Consider the following 24,738-nt stretch of genomic DNA (forward strand, 5'->3'; position numbering starts at 1 on the left):
GCGGACTTTCCTAAAACTTATTTTTAAAAATGATCAAAAATTCGTAATCAGCGACCCTGAAACCCCCCGAGTAACAATTTTCGAGCGAATCCAATGAATTTTTTAATTCTCGTCCGCCATTTTGAATTTTGAAAAACTGACTTCAAATTGGTAATTAGCGACCCCAAAAAACCGTAGAATACCAAATTTTATTAAGATCCTGAAAAACTTTTTTTAACAAACCATTTGGCAAAAAAATTGAAACACTATACTCCTTCGAGAGAACAGAGATTAAGGGGACTTTCTGGTTTAGAATTTCAAAAAAATCGATTTTTTTTTTTTTTTGCTTAAAAATGTTCCATAGTATCATAGAATTACTGTCCCAAAACGTTTTTTAAAAAATATGTACAAAAACAAAAGTTATAACAATATTTATGACGGTATGTATTTCAACAACAATCTACAGTTATCTTATTTACATATTTGGTGTTCCTCTTTTATTGATATTAGCTTGAAACATGTTACTCGAGGGTTTTTGGGGTCGCTGATTATGAATTTGATGTCAGTTTTTGAAAATACAAAATGGCGGATCCAATATGGCGGACGAAAAAATAAAAATTCAACCGGATTTGCTTAAAACTTGTTACTCGGGGGTTTTTGGGGTCGCTGATTACGAATTTGATGTCAGTTTTTGAAAATACAAAATGGCGGATCCAATATGGCGGACGAAAAAATAAAAATTCAACCGGATTTGCTTAAAACTTGTTACTCGGGGGTTTTTGGGGTCGCTGATTACGAATTTGATATCAGTTTTTGAAAATACAAAATGGCGGATTTAATATGGCGGACAAAGATTAAGAAATTAATTAAATTTAGTTGAAAATGGTTACTTGTGGCCTTTTGAGATTGCTAGTTATGAATATAGGCACAAAACATTATCGTTCTAGGAACATCAAATTCGTAATCAGCGACCCTAAAAACAGCCGGATACGAAGTTCTGTTGTAATAAAAAGTTGTTTAATATTCATGACTCATCAATGAACTATGTTATGAAAACTTTGAACGCGTTTTTCTCGAAAACTCATTTTTCAAACTGGTACAGAGCTTTTCTCGAAATCTACAGAACCGATTTTAAAATCCCAAAAATTTTTCGATTGTTTATTTAAAAAACTGGTGCCTAAACCTCTAAAAACTCATATTTCTACCCCCTGTGTTTTTATATGGAGGTAAATTGACCCAAAAACACGGCGTTTTTGCGAGTTTTTGAGAAAAATGTACATAAAAAATAAAAAAACCTTTAAAAAAATCGTTTTTGAGGTTTAGGCCCCAGAATAAATCCTTATGAAGAGATTCCCGTTTGGAACTTGAATTTATGTATTACAGGTTGCCCGGAAACTAACGTACCAAAAAAAGGTATCTTTTGGAAGACGCCACCTACAGATATGAAATTGAACTAAATACACTCAAACATATTTTTTAACTTTTCTCTACGCAATGTGCTACAATGTCCAAAAATAGTTTTTACAATTTCTTTAATACTGTTCTTACAATAAAAGTTTTAAAACCTTCCTTTTTTGTCAATTCTAAACCAGAAAGTCCCCTTAAGTTTCTGCGCTTATTATTAATTACTAACGAGGATACGTATAGAAAGAAAAACTTTTTTCTATGTACTTTTATAATGTTAAAATAATAGTGTAATGAAATAAAAACAATTTTGTGTGGCTCTGATGTAAAAAAAAAATTATTGAAAATACTGTTCGGATTTACCCCGGTTTTCCAATTTTCCTATGGGTAAATACGAACGGTCTGATATTATTAATAAAATTTTACAGAAGGCAAAAATCAAAAATAGTTTCTGTTCTAGTATTCATAACAAACAATTATAAATAATAAAATAAATTTTTAGCTTCTTTTTCTTCAAATACAACCAAAAAAAAAGTAATCTTATACTTAGAGGAAAATTCCTCTTCTAATATCCTCTAAATATTTCCTCTTAAAACAAGATTATTCAATTGAAATGTAGAATATTTTTATTCTTCATTTTAATGGAAGAATGACAAAAGGATTCCATTTGTATTTTCCTCTTTAATTAAGATTTTCCGTTTTAAATTTAGAAGATTTAAAAAAAGGAAACGTAAAAAAATAATGTAATCGTTTGATCCCTTTCCCTGGGTATGATAGTTGTGAAGTTGTTTTTTAACCTTTCAGTTTTAATATTTCTGGTAAAATGTCAACAAAAAGGACAAAAAAATGGATTTGCTTTATTAAAAATACAGAAAATATAGTTAAATTCAAATTAAATGAATATTTTTAACGCTATTTTTAGATTTAAAAAAATTTGGATATTTCTTGTGAAATTTTACTACTCAGGTAAATAGAAATACTATAACCCCATTTTTGAATCTTTCGAATTTTTTAAATCTTTTTATTTACTTTTTTAAAAAAGTTTTAAAACGTTAAATAATTTCATATATGAAATTTTTTTCTGTCCTATAAAAAATTTTAACTTTTAAACATATCATCATGTTTTAAAATTATTTTTGCGCTGAAAATCTCGTTGATAATTACAACTGATTAATGAAAACTTATTTTTTGTATTTTAATTATCAATATAAAATGTTGATAATTAACCAAAAACATGACATTGTTAATGTTATATTAAAAAACAATTTTTATTATTATATTAAAATGAACTATTATAATTTTACTTAATTTTAATTTAAAAATGTATTTTCTGCAAAGATTTTATTATTTGATTGAAATTATAATTATTTTATTGATGGCTTTGACATTAAAAACAATTTTACGAGGTTTGGATGTCGACATATTTAATTTAAAAGGAAAATCCTCTTAAATGAAGAATAATAATTTTGATACCAAAATTAAGAGGAAAATATGCATTTATTTTAGAGGAATTCTCTAGATTGAAAATTACTTTTTTTAGGGTGTACGATACAAAATACTGAAAGAGTTTCATCTTTGATTTTCAATCTTTTTTTTTTTTTTTGCAATACTCGTTATCTTTGTTTATGCTATTGCTAATTAACAAACGAAAAATGGGATAATACTTAGAATCTCTTGAAGAGGATCTGAGATAAAAATTCTCATATCGAACTTATTTTTAAAAATTTTAATTAAGCTGAAATAATTAGCGTTCGGATTTACCCCGGCTGACCATATTACAGTTTTTTTCAAAAAAAAAAAAAAAAAAAAATTATAGTCATAAAAAAAGTATAAAATGAGAAAAAGATTAACAATAGAAAATATAGAAGAAAAATAATAATGTTAGAAAAAAAAGGGGGGGGGGGGTGATTGGGGCAAAGAGGTAGATCTAAGGAATCCAGTGAGTTTTGTGGCGTGATGATTGAAAGTAATGGGGTAAGAAGGGGGCGGGAGGGGGGTGAGAGAGGGGACAGTAAGGTCCCATTCACTGAAAGTAATGAGGTCCTCGCCACCAAGTATAGAAGGCATGAATGAACTCTCAAGAGAGAACGTCGACCACGGTCAAAGGAAAGAGAGTAATCGAATAAAAAAAAAAGGAAAAAAAAATAGAGAGGGGGGGGGTCGATTTTCTGATTATTATTAGGCCTTATATATAGAGTGGAAATAGGGCCTTGGTAAGGAAAGGGGGGCAGAGGGGGGGGGTGGTGGTGGTGGTGGTGAAAAAGGCTACCGAGACGAATCTCCCTGTGCGCGCAGGATATTGGAAATACTTGAGTGTTGTAAAACATGCGGAGGTGAGCTATTTAAGGCCCCGCATAGTGTATATTATAATCGAGTCGAAACAACCAACCAATAAACATGAAACAGCTCCCGATGATGCGGTTCGAACGAGACCACAGAAAAGTATATTATATATATATATATATATCGATGGTGACCGGCGTTTCCAGTGGCTAGATTAAAGGTCCCCAAAAACATGTTGTGGAACATATATATATATATATACATATATAAATATATCTGATACAAATAAATAAAAATTAAAAAAATTATTTTTCCAAAAAAAAAAAAATGTTTTTAGTTGAAATTTTCAATGAAAAAAATGACAGAAAAATAACAACATTCTGGGGTAAAGTTGACTATGATTGGGGTAAAATGAACATAGATTTGGGGTAATTTTGGCCGTAGGACATTACTATATATATATATATAGAGTAAAATGAACATATATTATATTAATTCGTATGGCAAAGTTATATACAATTATATATATATATATGAAGTAAAATTTATTATACTTTATATATAGAAAATATTAACAATATGGGGTAAAATTGACAATGCGGCATCGTAAGATAAAATGAATCTAGTTTCGGGGGGCTACAAAAATTGGAAAATTAATATAAAAAATTAAATTCATTAAGGGGAGAAAAAATATTGACAATAATACGGAGTAAAGTAGGAATTAAAATTCTCATTACCGCATATATGACAATACGGGGTAAAGTTGACTGGGGTAAGTATGGAACAATAAAATTACTATTTTTTTTTTTTTAAATTAAAAACTAACTTTTTGTACTTTGGTGCAAAGAAAAAAAAGTTAATTATATATGAATTTTCGAAAAAAAATGTGATCTTTGTTTATTATTGTCAAAAAATTCAATGGAGTTTCATTGAAAGGAGAATTCCTCTCTTTCTCTCTCTCTCTCTCTCTCTTCTTATCTCTTTGAGAATCTTTTGAATTTGACTTGTAGAAGGGAAAATCCGGAGCCGGCGAGACTGTCTGCCATATTTTTTTGTGTCATTTCTCGACGTCATCGGCAGATTCGCACAGAAACCACTACCACAACCACCCTCACCCCCCCCACCCTTCCCTACCTCTTTACCCCAACCCCCTCAATTTTTCCACCGACCCAACATTCATGTCGTGTCTTCTCTTCTGGTTTCCTGGCTTCCGTTTCATACCCACACCCACTTTTTCTATCTCGTTCCTTACAAACTATATACATATATATATATATATATATAGTGTCCCTCATACCCCTTAAAGCATATAAGACTCGACATCCGACATATCATCCACACGTCGAGAATCACACTGACAGTTTCTTGATTAATACAATACCTAATGTCATTTTATCGTTCTTCACACAGGGGACAAGTTTTCTTTTATACAATAAAGAATGTCATGAACGATGAATATAGTGGTTGACGCAAGATTAAAGGTGGAGAGGGGGGAAAAGAATTATTTTGCCAAAATTTGTCAAAAGTCGTGTAAAATATTGCAATTTGTTTTTTTTTGGGGGGGTGAGGGGGGTATTTCAATTTTTTCGAAAAAAAATAAAATTTTTTTAAACTAAATAAAAAAATAATACTATGTTACAGAGAGGGTAAAGTTTAATTTTAAATCACAGAAAAAAAGCATTATGGGGTAAAGTTGTCCAATTTTACTAGGGTAAAATGAACATAGATTCAGGGTAAAGTTGTCCAATTTTACTAGGGTAAAATGAACATAGATTTGGGGTAAAATGTACATAGATTTGGGGTAAAATGAACATAGATTCAGGGTAAAGTTGTCCAATTTTACTGGAGTAAAATGAACATAAATTTGGGATAAAGTTGAACTGGGGTAAAATGAACATAGATTCAGGGTAAAGTTTCCCAATGGCACTGGGGTAAAATGAACATAGATTTGGGGTTAAGTTGAACTGGGGTAAAATGAACATAGATTCAGGGTAAAGTTGTCCAATTTTACTGGGGTAAAATGTACATAGATTTGGGGTAAAATGAACATAGATTCAGGGTAAAGTTGTCCAATTTTACTGGAGTAAAATGAACATAAATTTGGGATAAAGTTGAACTGGGGTAAAATGTACATAGATTTGGGGTAAAATGAACATAGATTCAGGGTAAAGTTGTCCAATGGCACTGGGGTAAAATGAACATAGATTTGGGGTTAAGTTGAACTGGGGTAAAATGAACATAGATTTAGGGTAAAGTTGGCCAATGGCACTAGGGTTAAAGTGAACATAGATTCAAGGTAAAGTTGTTCAATGGCACTTGGGGTAAAATGAACATTGATTTGGGATAAAGTTGACCATGACACTGGGGTAAAAGTGAACACTGATTCAGTGCAAAAAATTGTAAAATTTTAAGAAAGTAATATGTTCTCTATTAGTATATATTAAGGAGGAAATATTAACAATAAGGGATAAAGTTGCGACAATATGACACACACGTATAAAGTAAAATTCGTTTTATAGTATATATGACAGATAAATAATAACAATAAGGGGTAAAGTTTACAATGACAGGTGGGTGAAATGATCTTCTGTTTCGGGCAAAGTTATAGGGAATATTAACAATACGTGGTAAAGTTGACAATTGCACACACGGGGTAAAAAAATTGACATAACAATATGGGGTAAAATTATACCTATAGCTATATGGGGTAAAATTGTTAATATGTAATAAAATTGATAATATGGGGTAAAATTGTATATTTAAATATGGGATAAAATTAATAATAATAATTATTTCTAATTGTATACCAATCTGTATGGGGTAAAATTAACAATACTAGGTAAAATTTTTAATTTAATATGGGGTAAAATTCGTACAAAAGTATACGAAGTAAAATTGTACTAATATATAGTTGCGTGGTTTAAAATTTATATTAATATAGGGTAAAATTGTACTCAAATATATATATAGGGTAAAATTGTTCTCAAATATATGGGGTAAAATTAACAATAATAATATGGTATTTGTAATTATACTAATCTGTGGGGTAAAATTAATAATAACAAGGGTAAAATTATACTTATAGCTATTGAATAAAATTGACAAAAATATACAGGATATTATTATAATTAAACATAGGGTAAAATTAACAATGTAACAAGGGGTAAAATTGTATTTAGCTATGGGGTAAAATTGACAATAGTACGGCGTAAAATTTTTAGTATATATATATATATATATATATATATATATATATATATATATTTTAAAATAAACAATAACTATAGGGTAAAATTGTACTTATATAAAAGATAAAATTGACAATACAGGGTTAAAATTGTACTAAAATACATGGGGTAAAATTGTAAACTAAGTTTAAAATTTCAAGATTAAAAATAAAAATAACAAAATAAATTTAACAATAAAGATAAAATTAAAAAAAAAATTTCTATTTTTGGGGTAATATTGACAACTATATGGGGTAAATTTGACAATTGTATGGGGTAAACTTGACAATTGTATGGGGTAAATTTGACAATCGTATACAGGGTAAAATTTAGAAAAAAAATGCACGTGTAATATGACCATGAAAATATTCTTCGTTCTCTTTCTAAAAATCTGTAGTAGAGTAATTTCGTTGTCTCTACTTTGTCAAAAGACCGCGAGAGTCACATATATATATATATATAATCATATGAATGTTATCGCCCTAAGGTCAATTTGGTTGAATGAAATTTCCATTTGAGTGTATCACAACATTTTTAAATATATTAAGATATACACGAAATCTTACAAGGAGTTTTGATTAAATAAATTATTATTTTGAATGTCACACGTGTATTTGGTGATAAGTATATATATCAACACTGACACTCATGTTTTGTTTCTTTTTTTTTTATTAATTTATTAATTCTAAACAGAAATATCATTTTAAAAAAAAATTTTTCTCACAAAAAAAAATTTTTTTTTTTGACTTTAAACAATAAAAATAATAATAATAATAAAAATACACAACAAAATTGTGGTTAAATAAAATCAAAATTTTTAATTGGGAACTAAAAATATTCAATTAAATTATACTAAATAATAATGATAATAATAATAAAACAAATTTGAAACAGTAGCAAAATTCCAATGTCGGGCCCTTGTGAGAGAGAGAGAGAGAGAGAAATAAATAAAAAAAATGACTATAATACCAACAACTTCAAAATTCAATAAATCTCCCGCTCGATTGTTGGCATTCAGACATCGGTATCTTCTGCTTTCGTCAAAGGGCCGATCGACTTCCAAAAACGTCAAAAATTGAGTTTGAGGCGCGGCGTGTATTTGATGAAAGGCGGAAGGGGTAAGGGGGTGAAGAAGGCTTACTGGTCGATTGGGTCTGTCGGACCCAAAAGGCAAAACTTGATAGAGAAAGAAAGAGAAGAGAGAGAGAGAGAGAGAGAGAGAAAGAAATAAAAAAAAAGAAACACACTATATTGGCATTATGAGACAAGAATGGGAGGGGGAGAAGAGAGAAGAGGGTCCATGGCATTAGTATAGCACGCCGGAATAATTGGGTACAGTCTGTCTGGCTACTGTATGTGTAGCGTCGGCTTCTTTTATGTCCTGTTTCCCTTCTCATCCCACTTTACTTTACCATCAACTCTTCTCCCACCCCACCCCACACCCTCACTTCTTCTTTTGCTTTTACTCTGTTCTCCTTCTGACCTACACCCAGTCTCATTCTCTCACATCATCGGGGGGCCTTATATCTCCTTTTACTTTTCTATTTCTTACTCATTCTCCGCCTCTCTCTCTCTCTCTCTCTCTCTCTCTCTCTCTCTCTCTCACGTTCTCTGTCTGTGTCTCTTTCCCCCCTCTCTCTCTTCTACGTTCTCGCCCCCCCCCTCTCACACACTCTATGCCACGTTCTCACTCCCTCTACGTCTATATGTCTGTCCATCCGTCTGTCTGCCTGTTTCTCTAACTCTCTTTGTTTTTATCTCTCTTATTCCGTCTCTGTCTCTTTATTAAGTTACTTTCACTTTTTCTCTCTCTAATTTACTTTTTACACTATAAAGAAATAAGGGAGAAAAAAATAGAGAAATAAGAGAGAGAAGAATAGAGAAAAAAGAGAGAAAAGAATAAAAAAATAAGAGAGAAGGATAGAAAAGAGTACAGTAGAGAGAGAGGGGGGATAGATGAGAATAACAGAGAGAGAGAGACAGAGAGAGAGAGAGAGGAGGGGTGAAAAATAGAGAAAAGAAAGAGAAGGTACATAAGGATAGAGAAGAGAGAGGGATAGGATTAAAGAGGAGAGAGAAAAAGAAAAGGAGAGAGGGAAAGAAGGATAGAGAAAAAAGAGGAAGAAAAATAACGAAAAGAGAAAGTAGGGTAAATAAGAAAAAGGGGGGGGGAATAACTCTGAAGAGGAGGACAGAGGGAGAAGAATAGAGAAGAGAGCGAGAGTGAAAAAAGGGAGGAAGAGGAAAAAGAATAGAAAAGAGAGAAAGAGAGAGAGAGAGAGAGAGAGAGAGAGAGAGAGAGAGAGAGAGAGAGAGAGAGAGAGAGAGAGAGAGAGAGAGAGAGAGAGAGAGAGAGAGAGAGAGAGAGAGAGAGAGAGAGAGAGAGAGAGAGAGAGAGAGAGAGAGAGAGAGAGAGAGAGAGAGAGAGAGAGAGAGAGAGAGAGAGAGAGAGAGAGAGAGAGAGAGAGAGAGAGAGAGAGAGAGAGAGAGAGAGAGAGAGAGAGAGAGAGGAGAGAGAGAGAGAGAGAGAGAGAGAGAGAGAGAGAGAGAGAGAGAGAGAAATCTTAAGAGGAGGAAGGAGGGAGAAGGATAGAGAAAACAGAGAGGAAGAGGGAAATCGAGAAGGGTAGTGAAGTAATAGAAAAAGAAGGGAATATAGAGATGGATATAGAAAAGAAAAAAAAATTAAGGGAGGGTGGAGAAGAGAGAAATAGAAAAGGATAGAGAAGAGAGATAAAAAAAGGAATAGATAAGGATATAGAATAGAAAAAAATAAAGGGAGGCTGGCGAAGAGAGAAATAGAGAAGGATAGAGAAGAGAGATAAAAAAAAGGAATAGATAAGGATATACAAAAGAAAAAAAAGGGAGACTGGCGAAGAGAGAAATAGAGAAGGATAGAGAAGAGAGATAAAAAAGGAGTACATAAGGATATAGAAAAGATAGAAAAAGAAAGGGAGGGAAGGTGGGAAAGAAGGATAGAAGATAAAGAGGGAGAATAATGGAGAAAGGAGAAAGAAAAAAAGGGAGGGAGGGAAAAAAGTATATAAAAGAGAGAGGGAGAAAAGAATATAGAAGAGAGAGAGAGAGAGAGAGAGAGAGAGAGAGAGAGAGAGAGAGAGAGAGAGAGAGAGAGAGAGAGAGAGAAGAGAGAGAGAGAGAGAGAGAGAGAGAGAGAGAGAGAGAGAGAGAGAGAGAGAGAGAGAGAGAGAGAGAGAGAGAGAGAGAGAGAGAGAGAGGGGGGGGGGCAGGGATAAATAAGAATGAGAGAGGAAAAGAAGAAGTGTAAAAAAAGAGGAAGGGAATAAAGAATAGGAAAGAGTGAGAGAAAAATAGAGAGAATAGGAATAGGAAAGAGAGGGAGAAAGAAGGTAGAAGCATAGAAAAGAGTGAGAGAGAAGCACAAGGACAGGAAGAAGAAAAGAAAAGGGTATGAGAGAGAGAAGAAGAAATAGAAAAGAGAAAAAGAGGATGTGAGAAGGATAGAAAAAAGGGAAAGAGAGAAGAAGAAGGAATAGGAAAGAGAGGGGAGAGGGAGGGAGAAGGATAGAAAAGACTGAGAGCAGAAGAAGGATACAAAAAAAGAGAGGGGAGATGGAGCAAAGAGAGGAGAAGCCATATTAGAGCGGGAGAGAAAGAAAGAAAGAAAGAGAGAGAGAGAGAGAGAGAGAGAGAGAGAGAGAGAGAGAGAGAGAGAGAGAGAGAGAGAGAGAGAGAGAGAGAGAGAGAGAGAGAGAGAGAGAGAGAGAGAGAGAGAGAGAGAGACCTGGAAACAGAAGCAAAACGTCAACCGCGCATCGCCGGACAAACCAAAGACTATCTTCTACTTTCCTTCCTGACCCCCCCCCTCCCTTTTCCCCTTGGTTAACCACTCTTTTCTTAACCCACACCATATCACATCATCCTTATACACCGCATCTACCATCTAATACACTGAAATCCTATGGATCTTCAAGCGAGACGAGAAGATTCTTTACTCTTTTTTTTCTTTTACTCTTTTCTTTCTTTTTTTTTTTTTTTTTTTTTTATTTTTTTTCGGAAATTGTTTCCCCTTTTTTGATGAAATGGGCTTGTTAAAGTTTGAAACAGTGTTGCGGGAATTTTTTTTTTTTCCCTCCTCCACCACTTTCTGTTATTCCCCCACTCACTTCTCTTCATCGGGAATTTAATTTGAAAATTATTATTACTATTATTATTATCATTATTAGGTATTATTATTATTATTATTATTATTATTATTATTATTATTATTATTATTAATACTTTGATATTACTTGGTTGTAATTAGTTCGAGGTTAATTATAATATGTTTTTAAATTTACTCTTCAAGCTGATTATAAAAGTTCAAAGACTTTTTATAAAAAAAAAATTTTCCAAACAGTTACAATTTTCAAAAATTTTGATTTTTAAAAACGCCAATAATACTATGTATATATATATATCCGATAAGGATAAAAATGAATTATATTTGAACTCTGAAATGAAGAAACCATTTGATGAGTGCAAACCTTTGTCAGATTTTATTTTTCTGCTTCTTCTTCTTTTCTATACTCAGTTAAGTTCAGTATATATGTGAGTGTAAAACAAAAAAAAAAAAAAAAAAAAACGAAAATGAAATGCCCACAAAACAACTGATGATGAGAGTACGAAAGGAAGAGTCATAACTGTCTCTCGATGCCAAAGTGGTATGGTATTATATGCCCCGCAAAAATTATCCTCGAAAAAATAATAAAAATAAATTAGTCATTATCCCTTTTTTTTTTAAAAAAAACTTGTTTTTTTTTGGAATAAAGACATAATAATAACAATAATAATAATAGTGTGCCCAAATCATAGAGAAGACAAAAGACAATAAATAAATATAATCAAGAAACTAATAGCTTATATATATGTATATACATAATGAATTATTTGCCCAAAAATTAGTATTATATATGTACATATAGTATTTCGACTTTTATTTCAGAAAAAAAAACGGAAAATTAATTTTTTATTCAAATATACTTTTTGTATTTATATAAATATTTTTTATTATTTTTTTTATTATTGAAAAATTTTGAGTTTTGGGGTAAGTATGTTTACTAGTTTATATTTACCCCACAAATTTTTTTTTTTTTTTTTTTTTTTTGAATTTTAGGATAAATATAAACAATGTTTGTTTGTTTTTTTTTGTGTTAATTTTCGGGTAAATGTTTACTAGTTCATATTTACCAAAAAAATTTTTTTTATTTTTGGGTTAATTGTTAACTTGTTCATATTTACCCCAAATTAAAAAAAAAAAAATTTGGGGTAAATATGAACAAGTTAACAATTCGGGTAAATGTTCATATTTTCCGCAAATTTTTTTTTATTTTTGGGTTAATTTTTAACTTGTTCATATTTACCCCAAATTAAAAAAAAAAACAAAAAAATTTGGGGTAAATATGAACAAGTTAACAATTCGGATAAATGTTTACTAATTCGCATATATTTACCGCAAATTTTTTTTGATTTTTGGGTTAATTGTTAACTTGTTCATATTTACCCCAAATTAAAAAAAAAAATTTTTGGGTAAATATGAACAAGTTAACAATTACCCCAAAAATAAAAAAAAAATTTCGGTAAATATATGAATTAGTAAACATTTACCCGAAAACTAACAAAAAAAAACATTGTTTATATTTACCCCAAAATTCAAAAAAAAAAACTTTTGGGGTAAATATGAACGATATTTGTTTTTTTTTTTTTTTTGTTAGTTTTCGAGTAAATATTTACTAGTTTATATTTATCCTATTTTTTTTATTTATTTTTCGAGTAAATCTTAACTTGTTCATTTTACCCCATTTTTTCCCCCCTATTTTTGGTGTAAATGTTAAATTGTTTATATTTACCCCATAGTAATAATAAAAACAGTTTAAAAAAAATTTTTTTTTTCTTTTTTTTTGAAAAAAACTCTTTGTGTGAGTGGTTTTTGAAGATGAAGAAAAAAAAACCCCCCTTAAAAAGTGAGCCTACTTCTTAATTCATAAATAAAAAAAAAGCTACTGGGTCCTTGAATATATGTATATATATGGAGTTATATATATATATAAATGATCGTTGATGACGACGATACCTCTCAGAAGTTACGACTCCATTAAGAAAGCCCTTTGCTGATTTTTTCGGGTTCATTTTAGGTCGCATAAAACAAGCTATATTTAAAATGCAAGGGCGTAGTCTTCTTTCTCCACCCCCCCCCCACCCAGTCCTCTTTTTTTCCGCACCTTTCCCCTTACTACAAAAACAAGTTTTAAAATACAATTAAAAAAGTTAATAAACATTTAATCTAAAAATTAAAAAAAAAAAAAAATATAATAAAATTTGGGGTAAATATGAACTATATAGTAAATATTTATCACAAAAAAGAAAAAAAAAAAAAAGAAAAAAAAAAATAGTAAACATTTATCCCAAAAATCAAAACAAAAATTTAGGGTAAATATTATATATGAACTAGTATTAACCTCAAAAAATTGAAAAAAAAATTTTGTTACTATAGTAAACATTTACAATAAAAATCAAAATTTTTTTGTTGTAAATAATAAAATAAACAAAAAAAAAAAAAAAAAAAAAGGAAACGCTTATTTAAAAAAAATTAAAATTATTCTAATTTTCTAATTGATTGATTAAGATATATAGCAAAAATGGAACCGAGACGAAATAACAGGTTTTCTGTTCAGACTATATCGGAGCCGACGGATTGACCTTTTACAAATATTTTTATATCTATATATCCATATAGTCATCATTATTACGAATTTCAATTTACAATAATAATAATAATAATAATAATAATAATAATAATAATAATAATAATAATAATAATAATAAAAATAATTAATATTATAATATTTTTTACGTTTACTACTAATTTTATATACATTTATCTTAAATTGTTTTCCATTAATATTTGTAAGCATTATACTTTTTAACCCACGTGAAAAGATTACCGGTAAACTCCGCGAAGTAGCTCCGCGGAATTTCCGCAGAGCAGCTTCGCGGATTTTCCGCGAAATTTCCGCAATTTTTTTTTTTTTTGCATAATAATATATTTATGTTATTATTTAAAGTATTATAATATTAAATTCAATACATTCTATTTAAATTACGTTTTATACTTTAGTTAACAACTGAGACAAGATTTACTGTTAGACACGTCAATTTTTTGAAAAAAAATATTGATAACCTTTAGGATAGTTTCGTGGTTACAATCGGTAAGGATTTTTTAAGGATTTTAACATTTCAAGACATTATGAAAATACGAAGCATTAGAAGAATAACAAATCGATGTCACTCAAGAACTAGGCAGCAGCAAGAATACAATTTTTTGGGGAAGTTAAACATGTCGTATAAAATTTTCATATTACGAAGCCATTAATAAGTAACGGTAATGACCGGGAAATCATTTCTTTTTCCAAACCTTTTTAAGAGCTTATAACCTGTATTTAGATTATAAAGTTATTTTCTGAAAGTTTTAATTGTAACCTAATTTAACCCTACTAAAAATTAAAATATATAATGAGTGAAATAAATTTTATTAAATAAATAGAAATCAGTATCATATGGCAAATGCATTTTTATTTTTTTATTAATAAAATTTTTATATGAAATGAATTTTATTATTGTCTTATAAAAAGGATAAATACAAGTAAAAAACTATTTAATCTATTATATATTTAACTCTCTTTAATGCAATAATCTGATATCAATTTTGGGATTACTTTTTTAAGTAGAAAAGAAAAATACATACATCTTTACCGGCTATAACCGTGAACCTATTTTTATAGTTTTCAATTTTTTGTTAACAAAATTAGTGTCAAATTCTTCTCTCACTTGTTAACTAAAAATTAAAAAGTAATTTTAAGTAGAATATACACAATTTAATTTTATATTATTTTAAATAATAACATAAATATAATATTATGCAAAAAAAAAATTTGCGGAAATTTCGCGGAAAATCCGCGGAGCTGCTCTGCGGAAATTCCGCGGAGTTTACCGGTAATCTTTTCACGTGGGTTTTTAAATTATTATTATTATTATATTCTGTAAATTGGATATATTATCCAAAGAATTTTTTATGATTATTAATCAATTTTTAGAATTAAAAAAAAAAAAAATCCCTTCTTTTCATGACAGCTTAAAGACAATATGTCGGTGTCTTTATATATATATATATACAACTTGCCCAAGACAAAAAGGTATTAATCATCTACCGTCGGCAGCTCGAGTCGATTCTCATAGCGACGGATAACAATATTTTCTCAACTTTATTTTTCCTCTCATCAATACACTTCTTTATATTATATATATTATATATATTTCATCAATTTCATTTTTTTTTTTTCATTTGAAATATTTGAGTTTTATTTCAATAATATATAAATAGTGTTAGCAAATATAAATTTTTTCTGTAATATCAAAAAAAGTAGGTACTAAAAATAGTAGAGGTGCCAACAATAATAGGTAGCGACAATAGTGCCACAAAGGGGAACGTATAAAAACCATATAGTTGGTGCCAAAAATATGTAGGTATCAAACATATAGGAGAGGTACCAAAAATAGTAGGTACTAAATTAATAAGTACCAATATAGTAGGTAGAAAATTAGCAGGTACCAAAGTAGTAAAGGTACCAAAATTAGTACGTTCTAACAATATTAAATACCTAAAATAGTAGGTTTCAAATTAGTATGTACCTAAAATAGTAGGGGCCAAAAATTTTAAACACCTAAAATTGTATAGGCATTAAATTAGTAGCTACTTAAAATAGTAGCAGGTACTAAATTAATAGGTACCAAATTAGTAGGTACAAAATTAGCAGGTACCAAAGTAGTAAAGGTGCCAAAATTAGTCCGTTCTAACAATCTTAGATACCTAAAATAGTAGGTTTCAAATTAGTAGGTACTAAAAAAGTAGGTGCCAAAAATAGTAGACACTGAAAAAAGTATGTACCTAAAATAGTAGAGGTATTAAATTAGTAGCTACCTAAAATAGTAGGTACTAAATTAATAAGTACCAATATAGTAGGTAGAAAATTAGCAGGTACCAAAGTAGTAAAGGTACCAAAATTAGTACGTTCTAACAATATTAAATACCTAAAATAGTAGGTTTCAAATTAGTATGTACCTAAAATAGTAGGTGCCATAAATAGTAATTGCCAAAAATAGTAGGTGCCAAAAATTTTAAACACCAAAAATAGTATAGGCATTAAATTAGTAGCTACTTAAAATAGTAGGTACTAAATTAATAGGTACCAAATTAGTAGGTAGAAAATTAGCAGGTACCAAAGTAGTAAAGGGACAAAAATTAGTCCGTTCTAACAATATTAGATACCTAAAACAGTAGGTTTCAAATTAGTAGGTACTAAAAAAGTAGGTGCCAAAAATAGTAGGCACTAAAAAAAGTATGTACCTAAAATAGTAGGTGCCAAAAATTTTAAACACCAAAAATAATATAGGCATTAAATTAGTATAGCTACCTAAAATAGTAGGTACAAAATTAATAGGTACCAAATTAGTAGGTACAAAATTAGTAGGTACAAAAGTAGTAAAGGTACCAAAATTAGTCCGTTCTAACAATATTAGATACCTAAAATAGTAGGTTTCAAATTAGTAGGTACCAAAAATAGTAGGTGCCAAAAATAGTAGGTACCTAAAATAGTAAGTTTTGATTCAAAATAAAAAATAAATAATTAATAAAAAAATTGAAATTAAATTTTATATATCTATAATAAATAAAAAAAATATATTGATATAAAATGGTGAAATAAATAAAGATGGATCTTATATTGAACTTTATTGACAAGCGAGCGACGCATTGTCGGAAGAGGGAAATTATTACGTCTAGCCTTAAAAAGAAATTGATATAATAAGACTTGATTCGTCATTTATATATCCTTTTTCAAAAAAAAAAAAAAAAAAAAAAAAATTAAAAAAAAAATTGAAATATATATAAACACGTTTGTTGATACGAGAAACTGTAAAACGACTTTTTTTTCATATAAAGAAATATAGTTAAAGTGCAACATTGTCCATCAAGATCAAAACAAGAAAAGCAAACTGACAAGTTTTCTTTCCATTTGTTGAGATTTAGACATAAAATGTGATCATATATACATATATATGTGAAATCATTTTTTTTCTCATCATCAATTTTAATCAATTTCTATATATATATATATATATATATATATATATATACTATCGCAAATCTTTCATATATAATAGTTTAATTTATTAATTTAGAATTTATATAAAATAATTTTTATTGGTACAGGGAAAAAAAGATTTAACTTAAAAAGCGAAAAGTTTCACTAGAATAGCGAAAGATTTAATTTTAACAAGTAAAACTTTTATTACAATAATGAAACGTTTCGCTGTTACAGGTAAATATTTTTTCCGTGTATCTGCTATTGTCAACACTTACTATATGGTACCAACTGTATTTGGTACCTAATTTTTTTTTCTACCTAATCTTGTTGATACCTACTATTTAAGGTGCCTACTATTTTTGGTACCTACTATTTTTGGTACCTAATATTTTTGATACCTACAACTGTTGGTACCTAATTTTGGTATCTATTAATGTTGGTGCCTAATATTATTGGTACCTACTACTATTTATGGTACCTACTATTTTTGATACCTACTATTGTTGGTACCTACTACTACTTATGGTACCTAATATTTTTGGAACCTACTACTATTTATGGTACCTAATATTTTTGGTACCTACTATTTTTTGTACCTACTATTGTTGGTACCTACTACTACTTATGGTACGTACTATTTTTAGAACCTACTACTATTTATGGTACCTACTACTATTTATGGTACCTACTATTTTTGGTACCTAATATTTTTGGTACCTACTATTGTTGGTACCTACTACTATTTATGGTACCTACTATTTTTGGAACCTACTACTATTTATGGTACCTAATATTTTTGGTACCTACTATTTTTTGTACCTACTATTGTTGGTACCTACTACTACTTATGGTACGTACTATTTTTAGAACCTACTACTATTTATGGTACCTACTACTATTTATGGTACCTACTATTTTTGGTGCCTAATATTTTTGGTACCTACTATTGTTGGTACCTACTACTATTTATGGTACCTACTATTTTTGGAACCTACTACTATTTATGGTACCTAATATTTTTGTTACCTACTATTTTTTGTACCTACTATTGTTGGTACCTACTACTATTTATGGTACCTACTATTTTTGGAACCTACTACTATTTATGGCACCTACTATTTTTGGTACTTAATATTGTTGGTACCTACTATTGTTGGTACCTACTACTACTTATGGTACGTACTATTTTTAGAACCTACTACTTATTATGGTACCTACTATTTTTGGTACCTAATATTTTTGGTACCTACTATTGTTGGTACCTACTTTTGTTGCTACCTACTACTGTTGGTACGTACTATTGTTGGTACCTACTATTTTTAGAACCTACTACTATTTATGGTACCTACTATTTTTGGTACCTAATATTTTTGGTACCTACTATTGTTGGTACCTACTATTGTTGGTACCTACTATTGTTGGTACCTACTATTGTTGCTACCTACTACTGTTGGTACGTACTACTGTTGGTAAACCTATATAATATATTTTGTACCGAATATTTTTTGTACCTTAAAATGTGGTACATCCAATATTTTTGTGCTCACAGTTATTGATATCTAATATTTTTTGTACTTAATATTATTGGTATCAAAAAATTTGCCATAATAAATAAATAAAAAAGAAATATATTTAGAAGAAAATAAAAAAAAAATTAATAAAGAAATAAGAATTGAGAATAAAAAAAATTAATTCAAGAAAATAAATAAATTAGAAAAAAATTTTATTCTTTAATAAATTGAAAATTTAAATAATGTAGAAAAAGAATTATTATTAGGTAAATAAATTTTTTTTAAACAGATTTTCAAATGAAACGAGAGAAGGCTTTAAACAAAAAAAAAAAAAAAAAAAATAGAATAGAATAGAGCAAGTTCCAATGAGGCAACACTAACGCCACGCGACGATGAAACGTTCAACTTTCTGACAAATCTTTAAAGCTTTGATGGTATACATGATCACTGTTATACACAGCATCCTTATGCTTTAAGTCCACGAACTCATGTTATCTTTTTTTTCTCCCTTTCACTAATCTCATATATATATATATATATATATATATATATATATATATATATATATATATATATATATATATATATATATGTGAAAAACAACGACGACATTTTTTTTTTTTTGCACAATACTAATTATCGAAAGAAATTTTTAATTGCACATATTTTCTTTCATTTAAATTTTATATTATTTAAAAGAACATAATATAATAATTACAAAGACAAAATATTAATTTGTAATTTATTATGAATATTATTCGTATTTTTGTTATTATTACTATTATTATTATTATTATTACTATTATTATTATTATTATTATTATTATTATTATTATTACTATTATTATTATTTATTAATCTTATTATTATTATTATTGTTAATATTTTTTAAACTTTATTATTATTATATTCATCTAAAATCAATTTTTTTTAAAAAAAGAACCGGGGTTCGATTCTACATAACCGTCCAATATTTTTTCCGTGTATTATTATGCATAAAAAAAAATTTTTTTTATCTGGAACAGCGATATGTTTCTCTAGAATAGCGAAAACTTTAGCTGTTTTAGTAAAATATATCGCTATTCCAGTGAAACTTATAGCTGTTTCAGGTTAAGATTTTTTTCTGTGATGTAAATTAAAAAACTATAAATAAATAATAAATTTAAATAAAATTAAAATAATAATAATAATAATAATAAATTCTTAAATAATAATAGTAAATAACAAATAAAAAAAAATTGCTAATTATTAATTAGAAAAAAAGAGTGAAATAATAATAATAATAATAATAATATTTCTATTATTTCTCAAGTATATATATATATATATATATATATATATATGTTTTTGTGTGTTTATTTGTTTGTTTGTGTGTGGATAATAACTGAAGTCGAAGATGTGGGTCAATGTGGCGAATTTTATAGCCACTGGTCGACCGTAAAATCTGACACCGGACACGCGTCAAAGGGAATTGGAAAAAAAAGGAGAAAAAGATAATATATAGAGAGAGCCTTGCCAAGGATTAATAAATATATGTATATTAAATATATTAATAAATATAAATAAAAAAGAAATAAAAAATAATTTTTAAAAAAGTTCTACTTAGTTAAAATTTAATAATTTTTTAAAATTGTTTTTAACATTTAACCTCGAATTCGTTTTCAAATTATGTTTTTTTTTTTATAATTATCCACAAATTTTGAGGTTATGTTCCCTTTTAACCTATATTTTTCACCTTTTTACCATGAATTTTAAAGTTATGTTCGTTTTCAAACTATACGTTTTTTAATATTAGCCTCGAATTTTGATGTTATGTTCATTTTGAAACTATATTTTTGACATTTTACCTTGAATTTTAAGGTTATATTCCTTTGTGTCCTATTTTTCTAACATTTAACATTGTATTTTGAGGTTATGTACGTTTTTCTTCTAAATTTCTGACATTAAATTTTCAAATTTTAAAGTTATGTTCGTTTGTATTATATATTTCTGAAATGTAACCTTAAATTTGGAGGTTATGTTTGTTTTTAGCGTATGTTTTTGACACTTAATCCCGAATTTTTAAGATATATGTTTACTTTTTAACTAAATTTTAGATAGTCTTGAATATTAAGGTCATATTTAAAAAAAAAACGAATATAACCTCAAAATTTAGTGCTAAAAATATCAAAAAATACGTTAAAAACGAACATAACAACAAAAAAAAATAAAATAAAGGTAAAATGTAAAAAAATATAAAATAAAAACAAACATAATTTAAAAATTCAATGATAAATGTCAAAAATGTACCTAATAAAAGAACATAACCTCAAAATTCAAGGTTAAATGTCAAATAAGTAGGATAAAACCGAAAATAACCTTAAAATAAATAGTTAAATGTTAGAAAAATAGTCAAAAAAAAGTACATAACCTTAAAATTCAACGTTAAATGTCAAAAATATAAAATAAAAACGAAAATTAACACTAAATTCAAGGTTATACTTGTCAAAAATATATATAGTTATATAGAAATCGATCCTAACTTAAAAATTCGAAGCTAAATGTCAAAAATATACGCTAAGAACTAACATAACCTCTAAATTCAAGGATAAATGTCAGAAACATAGAATAAAAACAAATATAACCTTAAAATATAAAGTTAAATGTTAGAAAAATAGGACAATAATGAACATAACCTTAAAATTCAACGTAAAATGTCAAAAATATAGAATAAAAGCGAAGAAAATCTTTAAAAAAGAAATATATATATATATATATATATATATCCACATACGTATGTATATATCTTCATTACAATCGTGGCGCACGGTCAAACTTTATACATATACATATCGCTTTTGGATCAGATCGGCTAAATCTTTTTCTCTCTCTCTTTCTCTTTCGACGCTTATCTAAAATCAAAACAAGTTCGCGATGCAATATAAGCGATGGTCCAAAGCGGAACGAAAAGAGAATAGGGGTATACATATAATAGCAAGAGATGCCTCACTGAAGATTATATATATATACTTTAGTGAATGCTGACACTTAACAGGACCCAATTAAAGGCATTACACGATTAATTATCTAATTAATTTATACCTCTGTGGGATCTTCATTGTATACATACATACATATATATATATGTATATATATACATATATACAGATATGTAATTTTCGATTGCAGATTTTTAACCGGAACCCCCCTCCCCTTCCTCTCCTACGCTAATAGCTACCACCCCCTCTCGAAGAAGACTATTTTCTTTGTATCACTATATATAGCGCCGCACGTCTTTTTTTTTTTTGAGAATAACATTCTTCCTAAAGTTCCCCTATACTGTGGCAAACACATACATCCGATTTCGATTTCGATTTTAATCGCAACCGGTAAATACCCATATAAACAAGAGCGCGCGTGGTTCCAAAAGGAAAATATCGTGACTATGGGGGATTCGATGGCGCCTGATGTTGTCGATATATATCGATATATGTATATATATATATATATATATATATATATTGTTAAAAGAAATTGCGCGTAATACCAATAAAAATTACCAAAAAGTAGCAAAAAATTATTAAGTTATCAAAAAAGTTGGTAAAATTAAGTACCTAAATAGTAGGCACCAACAATAATGGTTATACCACAAAAAGTAGGTACCGCAACAATAGTAGGTTTTAAGAAAATTAGATAAGAAAAAATTTAACTATATCAAAAAGTATAGGTATATATCATAACAGTAGTAGATATCAAAAAAGTACCCCCAAAAAAATTAGGTATCAAATATTAGGTACTAACAGTAGTATAGGAAACAAAAATTAGGTATATATACTAACCAGTCTAGTATTGGAAACAAAAAAAGTAAGATACTAACAAAAGTAGGTTCCAAAAAAAAATAGGTACTGAACAGTAGTAGGTTCGAAAAAAGTAGGTATACCCGCATAAGAATAAAAGGTATCAACAATAATATAGGTTTCAAAAAATTAGGTATCAAAAAAGTAAGAAGCAAAAATGTATACCAACAATAATAAGGTACTAACAATAGTAAGTTGCAAAAAAAATTAGGTACTACCAGTAGTAGGTTCCAAAAAAGTAGGTACCAAAAATAATAGGTACTAAGGAAACTTGGTGCCAACAAAGTAGGTACCATATCAATAATAGAGGTTCTAAATTAGATGCCAAAAATTAGGTACCAACAATAGATACTAACTAGTACGTTTTCAAAAAAATTAGGTGCCAAATAGTACTAACAGTAGTAGGTACCAAAAAAGTAGATACCATATAAGAATAAAAGGTACCAAGAAAATTAAGTACCAACAAACTAGGTACCAACAATAATAAGTTCCCAAAAATTAGGTATCAAGAAAGTAGGTACAAAAAGTGTAGGTACCTTAAAAGTATAGTCACCAACAGTAGTAGGTATACAAAGAAAATTACGTACCAAAAAAGTATTAGGTACCAACAAGGTATAGGTACTAACAATAGTAGGTTCCAAAAAAAAACTTAGGTACCAAAAAAAGAGGTACTAAACAGTAGTAGGGTTCGAAAAAAGTAGGTATACCATAAGAATAAAAGGTACCAACAATATAATAGGTTCCAAAAAATTAGGTATCAAAAAAGTAAGTATAGCAAAAATGTACCTTAAAAGTTGGCAACAACAACAGTGAAAATTTAGGTATCTAAAATGTAGGTACCAACAATAATAGGTACTAACAAATAGTAAGTTGAAAAAAAAATTAGGTACTACCAGTAGTTCCAAAAAAAAAACTTAGGTACCAAAAAAAGAGGTACTAAACAGTAGTAGGGTTCGAAAAAAGTAGGTATACCATAAGAATAAAAGGTACCAACAATATAATAGGTTCCAAAAAATTAGGTATCAAAAAAGTAGTTATAGCAAAAATGTACCTTGAAAGTAGGCAACAACAACAGTGAAAATTTAGGTACCTAAAATGTAGGTACCAACAATAATAGGTACTAACAAATAGTAAGTTGCAAAAATAAATTAGGTACTACCAGTAGTAGGTTCCAAAAAAAGTAGATACCAAAAATAATACTAAGAAAACTTGGTATACCATAACAAAGTAGGTACCATCAATAATAGAGGTTCTAAATTAGATACCAAAAAGTAGGTTTTTAACAATAATAGATACTAACAATAGTAGGATTCAAAAAATTTAGGTATCAAAAAAATAGGTACCAACAAGGTATAGATATACTAACAATAGTAGGTTCCAAAAAAAAACGTAGGTACCAAAAAAAATAGGTATACTATAACAGAACAAAAACAGTATGTACCAAAAATAAAAGGGTATCGAAAAAATTAGGTACCAACAATAATAAGAGGTTTCAAAAAACTAGGTGCTAAAAATGTTAGATACCAACAATAGTAGATATATATACCAAAACAATAGTATATATAGGTACTACAAAAATTAAAGTAATATGAAATTAAATACCAAAAAAGGTACTAAAAATCAGGTATCAAAAATTAGGTATAGTTAAAGTAAAAAGTATAAATATAAATATAAAGTTACTTACAATAAAATAATGTATCGTCGCGCGCAGAAACAAAAAAAAAAAAACCCCCAACAAAAATATCACTCACCTGAAACAAAATAGAAAAGTATATAAGGTTTTAATTTTACAATTATTATACCCTCTGCGTTTTTACATATTTAATCCCTAAATTTTGTAATATTAATATATAATAACGAAAAAAAATGAGGTACGGGGGGGTTTCATCAATTAAATTATGTTTAAAAAATAAAAAAAAAATGTTATTAAAAAAAAATTTATCTGCCATATATATATATATATATATACTTTTCATATGGCACTTCCGTCTGTCTTATTTTCCTTCTTGTTAGCGTCTATATAACTGTTGGCAGACATATCAGCAAGTCCAAGATCTTTTACACACGGGAAGTGCTTCGAGCAATCGTCAGCGTTCCATTTTTTTTTCTTCCCTCATCCTCCCTTTATTCTCACATATATCGTTTCCTTTCGTCAATATATATATATATATATATATATATATATATTTAAGTCGTGTGCGATTACAGAGTATAAGCAAAAAAAAAAAAAAGAAATATATATATCGCCTAAAAATATTTAAATAAATAACTAAATAAATTATATCATCTAAAATCAATAAAAACAAAAAATAAACGTATTCAAGTGAATTATGTTTTG

At 28.4% G+C, this 24,738-nt stretch overlaps 2 protein-coding genes across 2 annotated transcripts in view; one reads left to right on the forward strand and one right to left on the reverse strand.

The window, feature by feature from the left end:
- LOC127290941 (zinc finger protein rotund-like) overlaps positions 1 to 24,738 on the reverse strand; it is a 403,126-nt gene that overhangs the window by 276,794 nt on the left and 101,594 nt on the right. The gene's annotated exons all lie outside the window — the stretch shown is intronic.
- On the forward strand, positions 3,419 to 10,729 carry LOC127290937 (putative uncharacterized protein DDB_G0271982). The gene is made up of 3 exons (XM_051319780.1): positions 3,419 to 3,497; positions 9,058 to 9,221; positions 10,457 to 10,729. The coding sequence occupies exons 1-3, from the start codon at positions 3,419 to 3,421 to the stop codon at positions 10,727 to 10,729; spliced, it is 516 nt and encodes a 171-aa protein (XP_051175737.1).

Source organism: Leptopilina boulardi, unplaced genomic scaffold, assembly GCF_019393585.1.
Source record: "Leptopilina boulardi isolate dan_hultmark-lab unplaced genomic scaffold, ZJU_Lbou_2.1 LbouV2_97, whole genome shotgun sequence".
Taxonomy (NCBI): Eukaryota; Metazoa; Arthropoda; class Insecta; order Hymenoptera; family Figitidae; genus Leptopilina; species Leptopilina boulardi.